At 44.5% G+C, this 7,654-nt stretch overlaps 1 protein-coding gene across 4 annotated transcripts in view; it reads right to left on the reverse strand.

Moving 5' to 3' along the window:
• Positions 1-1,974, reverse strand: part of RNASET2 (ribonuclease T2) — a 31,590-nt gene extending 29,616 nt beyond the window's left edge. The window contains exons 1-2 of one of the 4 annotated variants that reach the window (XM_052784885.1): positions 1,817-1,973; positions 861-914 (exon numbers count right to left, since the gene is read on the reverse strand). In XM_052784885.1, the coding sequence (XP_052640845.1) occupies positions 861-880 (20 nt within the window). In that variant the 5' untranslated portion in view covers positions 881-914; positions 1,817-1,973. Of the gene's footprint in view, positions 1-860; positions 915-1,761 lie in introns of all 4 variants that reach the window. The other 3 variants (XM_052784886.1, XM_052784887.1, XM_052784889.1) reach the window with 3 other exon arrangements.
• Positions 1,975-7,654: the final 5,680 nt, after the last annotated feature.

The raw sequence follows: 7,654 nt of genomic DNA on the forward strand, positions 1-7,654 counted from the left end.
AAAGAAATTGATATATTCACATAACATGCCAAAAAATCGCAAATAAGTAATTAACTGCCGGGTATCCAATTTCCCCAAGACTTTAAAGACATTTAAAGTGATCTCAAGTCTCACTCATCACTTGAGCAGTAGCAATTAATGATGCGAGATTCAGACCTTATAGACCTGTTTATGATTCCATCTACTGTTATTTTCAACTGATAACCAACCAAGCAAGACTTTATTTTTCTGCATGATAAACTGTCTACCCAAGATAAAACACGGAGAGATGTAAGGAGTCCTCATGTAAGATTCTGCCCTACCTATAAAAAGCACATTTCTTCAGAGAGCAGAAAGTACTACTTAAAAGACAATAATGTTACACACCATCACCAAAAAAGGCTGCACTATACAAGGTGTGGAAAAAACTTCTTAAGGAAGTAGATTATGGAAACAAAATAAGCCAGCAACCATTATGGCATTTCTTCTGCAAACTGGTATGACTTAAGATGGCAGGCACAAAGAAACACTTTTTTCCAGTGACTAAGCTGTAAAAAAGCATAAAGGCAATTATCTTCCCTTCTCATTGGACTCTTACATTTGACCAAATAATGACCAGAAACAGAGGGGGGCTTCAAAAAATGCTGCTATCAGAACAGTGGAATGTACTGATTTATTCTGCATATTGGTCTGCACCCTGGAACCAGAACGTAGGGACGACAGAGACAGCGACCGGACCTGAAAGCCTCCGATCTGTAACTTTTACATAACAAATTACATTTTTTCCACTGATAAACAATACATAAACTCTCTCTAAGGCTTCAGCTTGGAAGACAATATTGCAGCTATCATGACAGACTGAGTGATTTACTCAAACTGACCTTTTATTCGTCTGTGACATTGATGGTGGGAGGCGAAAAGGGCGTCAATCTCACCTGAAAAGCAGCCAAATGATGCACATTTGAGGAAATGCACATCCAAATTAAAACTGTATTAACAACTAAGATGTATGAAGCACATCCAATTTTAATAAAAATTGCTTCTTCAGCACTGACACAGCAAGCTTTCTAGCAGAACTTTCTCACTGCTTCTCTCACAAAGTACAATTCAAAGCAAAACTTGCGCAGCAGTGGCTTTCGGGAGAGGCCGGCAGGAGCTCGGTGCTGCGCTTGGCCCTTCCACCGGCTTCCTGGGGAAGTCTCGAGCAAGGCGGCACCTTGCTTTCCTCACACACAAACTAACCCACTGCTCTACTTTTAGCCCCGTGTTGTAAGATTTAACTTCCTGACACCATAAAGCACTTGCTGCAGATAAACAATCATCACATTTTATTACAAAGGTATTTTTATAAATCGCAAAGAATGCAGCAGAGCAGAGAACACCTGCGACAGAAGGATGCCAAAGCTGACAAGTGTACAAAGGAGAACTATAAACAGAGTTTTCCCAACTCTGGGAAATACTGCAATTTCTTTGGCTGACTTCCGATTTGCTTCACGGGAAACTTAAGGCATAAGAAATGAAACCTGATACGGTTTGAGCCCTTACCAGTCCTGCAAATCCCACCTAACCTCGTGCACGTCAGTAATCTCACTGGAGGCAACGGGCAAAAAAGCCTACACAGGACTACCTCGGGCAGGCCGAGCGTTCCCTGCCTCCTGCGCGGCTGCTGCCATCGCAGCGCAGCCACACGCGGGCCAAGAGGCGGGAAGCGGGAGGAGCAGGGACGCCGGAGCAGGGAGGCTTTCGGACCTGACCTCCGCTGCCTCAGACCCGACACCTCACCTCACCTCAGCACCCCGCTGCTTGGCCCTGCCCGGGACCCGCCGGCCCGCGTTACCTTCCGCCTGCTCCTCCCGCCCGGCCCCGCAGGAGCTCTCCCGCGGCCCGGGCCTCTCTCCAGGGCCGGGCGCAGCACGGCGCACGGACGGCGCTCCCGGCAGGGCTGACCTCGCACAGCCCCCGCCTGGGAGGAGGCTGCGGGCGGGAAGGAGGGAGGGAAGGACGCGGCCGCCTCCCACTGCCCCGCGGGGCAGGCCCGCCCTCCCCGGCCCCTCCGCAAGGCCGCATGGGGCCGGTCCCGCCTCCCTCCTCCCGCCTCCCGCGGCGGTCCGGCGGTGTCCCGCGGCCTGCCCGATTCCTCGCGGCCGCCCCGGAGTCCCTGCCCCGGGGGCTTGGGGGCGATGGCGCTCCTCGGCTTCCCTGCGGCCGGGCGCCGCTGGAGCCGGGCGACCCGGGGAGCGGGCCCGGGCCCGGGCCCGTGCGTGCGCGGGCAAGGCAGAAGAGTCAGGTGGCCGCGGAGGGAAACCATTTATAGGCATGGTTTTTGCTCATCCTGATGTTTTGGTTGTTCTTCTTCAGCGTACTCTAGGTTTTAATTATTTGGATTTCCTCCTGAAAACTTGTGCAGCACACAGGTCTTCAGCAGTGCAATAAGGACGCTCCGTATTTTTAAGTAGCCTACTCCGTATTTTTAAGACAGCAAATGGGAGACTTGACCAAAGCAAGCCCAGTTAGGGGAAGAGGGGAATGCTGACACATGCGTCTGTGGTGAACTTCAAAATAATGAGGGAAGTTTGAAATGGTAGCAGTCATGTTTGGAAACGATAGGAAGTTTCAGAGCAAGAAGGAACCCGGAGGGATGAGCCACAAGTATCCCAGGCAGGACTTGGTTCACGTTTTCTCAGCGCTATGGTAAACTGTGAAACAAATTCCAACGCCTATCTCTCTGCTGATGCATGAATCATAAATACAAAGCATGGTTATTAATTACTATTGTATAGTTTTGAAGCAGGGGGGTTATGTCACAGCCATCCTCCTTTAACATACTTGAGAAATAATGTGGGCAGATCTACTTCCACAAGCAAAACAACATTTGTTTTGAACAGATTAATTACAGTCTGTGTAATAAGGTATTTGTTCAAAGTTACAGTATTATTCACTGGCAAGATTTTTTTGGTTATGTTTACACAGTAAGAAGGAGGATGAGGCAAAACTAATCTCTTTGCCCACCTTTCTGTGGAAACATGAAAATGTCGTGCTGGGTGGAACAAGTGATCCATCTGCTGTTGTCTCTGACAGTGTCTGAGGTATCAGAAGTTTCAGAAATTTTTCTGATGAGTTAAAAATAGTGAAGCTCTCCAGATCTTTGTACTCAGCCCTGCTCCTCCTCCTCCTCCTGCTGAGGGCATCACCGCTCCATCTGGCACTGAAGTCTTTGTCACTGCCCGTGAGGAATCAGTAGGCATGGACACTGAGTTAATTCTCTCAGCCTCGGATTTTATCTTTGCAGACTAGGGACGAAACAAGTGGGCTGTACTACACATACAGTCTAGCTTGCAAGGTCTTGTGCTCCAGTGTTAGTCCTGTTTTGAGGTGCAATAGGGATTTACACTGAGGCTGCCAACTTAACACTTGACACTTCATGAAAACTAAGCCCAAAGACAAGTTTCCCATTGTTACATTTTAAAAGAAATCAAATCTGATTATAACTGAAATATTAGGAATATAGAGTTGTGGGGTGTAACCATAGTAGATAAAGAACTTAAAGAATGTGCAGTACTGTACTTTTAGCTGATTATCGTTGGCTTGTATTTTCTTTTAAGAAGCCAAGAAGATTCGCTTCTTGAAAACTCCCTACCTTTCCCATTTTTGATAACAAACTGAAAGACCAATCATTGAAAAGGTTGGATTTCAAAAGAGAACATAGTATACATTTTTATGCAAACTAATATAGATAGTGATGAGAATCATACTGCGCAGAATCAGCTAAAGGAGGTCAAGAAGCGGACAAGTGAGGAAGACTATGAAAGACCACCAGAGGGCTTCTGAAGACCACCAGAGACCTTTGCTGCGCCTGCGTGAAGAGACATATACATATGCTAATGATTTACTGGAAAGTTGATGATTATGTATAATATTTCCCAGAAACTTAATGAATATGTATAACAGGTGTGTATTTAACTGTATCGTTAAACAAGACAGGTGCACACGATAGGTGGAGCGATCCCCCGTGTGCCCAGCGCTGCAATAAAGGAGTGCCTGCTTCTTAACTTCTCATTGCTGTTAAGGAGTTTTATTCCGGATTTCGGCAACACCATTAGGGTGGTTTTAAAGAGAGATCCAAAGCTACTAAAAAATAATGTAGGCTCTTAAGCTATTAGGACAAGGAAGCCATATTTCTATGTCACGATATCATTACAAAATAGTGCATGTTGATGGAGGCTATTATTAAAGAGAATGTTTTTGAGGAACATGAGAAAGATAGACAATGGAGAGCTATGTTGGATAATTATCTCCTTAAGACTTACCATTTAATATTTACCTATGTTCTGGAAACAAGAAAATTGTTAATAAAACAATAATTTCAAATCAAATGTTGTGTCAGATGCAGATGCTGACACCTATAATGAGAAAGCCAAGTTCTACTTTCAGTGTTTTCAACCTTTTTATGTTAAGATTAGAAAATGTTCCGCTCTTAAAGAAGTTCATTACTTCAGTAATGTGAACAGCTGTTGTTGCAACCTGTTTGAAGAGTAAAACCAATCATAATAAGACTGCTTTCTCAAATAATCATTTGTGAAACAAAAATACATGCATCTTTCACCAATAGTTGGCAGATAGGCAGGCCATCTTAATACAGCTCAGAATATTGGGGATTGTTGACAAGCATGTGTAAATATCCAGGTTTATAAGATGTAAAGTGGTGCCAAGACTTCATTTAATAATTACTGCCTGGAATTTAGTATTTCTTCTATGTTCTGACACTTGGTTGTATTAAAAGAAAGATTTAGGCACTTCGGTCAGTTTGAGCTGTACTTTATGCCACTGGTAGCCTCCACTGACTTTGGTGGAATTATGCACAACATAAGAGACTGTTCATTAGGAGTAAGCCAGAAAGAATTTACCATGTAAGTCATAATGAAAGGACAAGAAATTAATATGTATGAATATCTGCATAGAAGCCACGGAAGCTGTTGGGACCTTTGGCTTTTCCTGAAGTGCGACAACATCCTCACTCAGATACAAGATCTGTTATAGCCATTCCCCCAGTCAACAGGCTGGCCGTCCAGTTTGAAACTCAGTACCTGACCCATAACTGTGTCCTGCATTATGGGGATGTGGCTCCACAGATTCACACACATTCAAATCCTAGGACACAAGCACATACCAACCAGTTTAGAATACTCTTCTGAACTGGGATAAAACTAAAAAGTACGGAAGTGCTTTCCTGAACTAGAGCCTCAATCACCAGCTTAGAGTTAAATTGGATTTTTAATACTGTATATAATTAATTGTGAGAACAGGTTGGTCTCCTAAATCTGAGAAGCATTGTAGTGAAAAATAATAGACCTCATTTGGGGAATTTCTCATTAAAATTACTATGATCTTTGATTTCAGTATTGACTTATTTCTCCTGTTCGCTCCCTATTAACACTCATGATGCTATGATTAGGAATTGGTGGAAAACTGAGGAAATGTCAGAACATTTGAAAATTGTCTTTTAAATTTTTCATGAAAATAACATTTTCCTCAAAAATTTCTGAATAAATGTAGTTGTATCTTAGATCCTTGTATGTTTATATGCTGAAATGTGTTGCCTGGAAAAAAACCCCAACAAAACAAAATGAGGTTGGCATGATTCATCTTTAAAGATTTTATATTAAACACTTCAGAAGAATACATTTTTCTAGCTTCCAGCAGTTTACATTGAGATTGGGATTTAAGAGTCAAGACAGAGACTTTCAAATTTTGTCTCCCTAACACAACGCGTTGTTTTGCTTTGATTATTCCCATTGAACAAATAGAACAAATCTAGCTAGACTTTATTCTTAACTGTGTGTTAATAAGACATTTACAGTACTCTGAGCAGATGCACAAATTTTGGAATGTATATATATTCCCGTGTCCTAATTTTAAGTCAATAGACTTGGTCCGTGCATGACTTTGAAAGCTTAAATTTGATTTAAATTGTGTTAAGAGCCTGTAGCAATTGCACCACAGCATTTTTTTTTTTTTTAATAATGCAGTGTTAATTTTACAGAATGTTTTAAAAGCTATACTGGGTTTCCCATGAAAAACACTTTTTCTTCTTTCCGTGGTACCATTAGTCACATTTACATTGCTGTACAAACAGTAAAAATAATTTTGGTTTATCTTTTACAATGAGTTTCTATGATTTCCATAAAGGTAGACTTGGGAATTACATGCATTCATAATGGCAACATTTCCTTCAAACATGAGACAGTTTGAGATGGTAAATTGTGTGCCGGATAGGAAGTCGGACTATTAGAATGCTTTGCTGCCCTCTAGGTGTTGAATATTTAGCTAAGTAATATTCTGGTATTTTGCAGAGCTCACAAAGGGTTATCTGTAGACTGGATTCAAAATATTCTACATCTGTTTGAGAGCAGGAAGCCACTGTAACTGAAATGCTGAAATGAATTTTACAAATTATGAACTATCTTCTAAGTCTGATTTTTATTTTCCTTTGCTTTGCAATCTCCATCAAGTATCTTGTCAAGTGGGTTTTGTCTTTCCGTGGGGTTCGGAGATTTAGTGGACAAATAAAAATGGTAGCTGTAACACCAGACATTCTGTTTCTGCATTTATGATTTGTTTCTGATAGGGTTTTGAAAAATTAGATGGAAACTATTACAGTCTTGCTTAAGAAGTGCGGCGTTGTGGGTTTATTTTAACACGAACTTGTACCGAAGTGAAAGACTGCTAATGTTTCCAAACTTCAGGACTCCAAAACGCAGCGCTACGTTCTTTGAGCGGCTGCAGAAAGGGGCGCAGGCGTCCAGCAGCACCTCCCGCAGCTTCGGTCGAAGCAGGGCGGTGCGAACGACACCTGCCCTCCCAGGCTTGACCGAGTCTTTAGGGCATCACTGAAGAATCGGTGCCACCTACCGCCCGCTTTTGAAAATAACTTCCAGCAACGTCTTGTTCCACCCTCACGTTGAATATTCGTAGCTTCTGAAATTCTTTACCATGCATTTGAGTTCTCTTCAAGAAAAATCACAGCAAGCTCAGCGTGGAAAAGAGGCCTGAAAGCAACACGTAGTGCTGCGAATTAGCATTACAACTTGCAAAACTTAGTATCTTTTTTTTTAAAGGCACAATAACCTCAAAGCCTCGCCCAACTACGACACCGCCCAACGCTTTTAACGTGAGGAACACGCTTATTATGAAACAAGGACTCTAGAAGGCCTTTTAGTACTCTTCGACGCCGGGTGCGCCTGTGCGCGGCAGAGCAGGCGGGCGCAGCGGTGGAGACCTCGCCCGGGGCCCACCGCCGCCCCGAGGCCAGGGACCGCGTCTGCCTTGGTGCTGGAGCGAGCCCGGCTCCGGGGAGGGTTGTTCGCTCTCTAAATCTATTTCAGTGCCCCCCGCTTTAGGGTGAGAGAGCACGAACACAGACCAGCTGCGGCCGCCGGGTGCGGGAGAGGGCGGGTTGCTTTCCGCGCTCGTTGGGGTCGAGCGCGGCGGGAAGCACCATGCGGGCGGGCGGGCCTGAGGGGCAGTTTGGGGGGTGAGGGGAGCGGGCCGCAGCGCCGCCGAAGGCGAACGGCCGCGCGGTTCAGCCGTTAGCGCCGCCCCCCGCTTTAAACTTCCCGCCCGGCGCCGGCGGCCGCGCTGCTTATTCGCCGCCGCAGTTTCCAGGTGCCGCGGACGG

The sequence above is a fragment of the Harpia harpyja genome, chromosome 4 (assembly GCF_026419915.1).
Source record: "Harpia harpyja isolate bHarHar1 chromosome 4, bHarHar1 primary haplotype, whole genome shotgun sequence".
NCBI classification, from domain to species: domain Eukaryota; kingdom Metazoa; phylum Chordata; class Aves; order Accipitriformes; family Accipitridae; genus Harpia; species Harpia harpyja.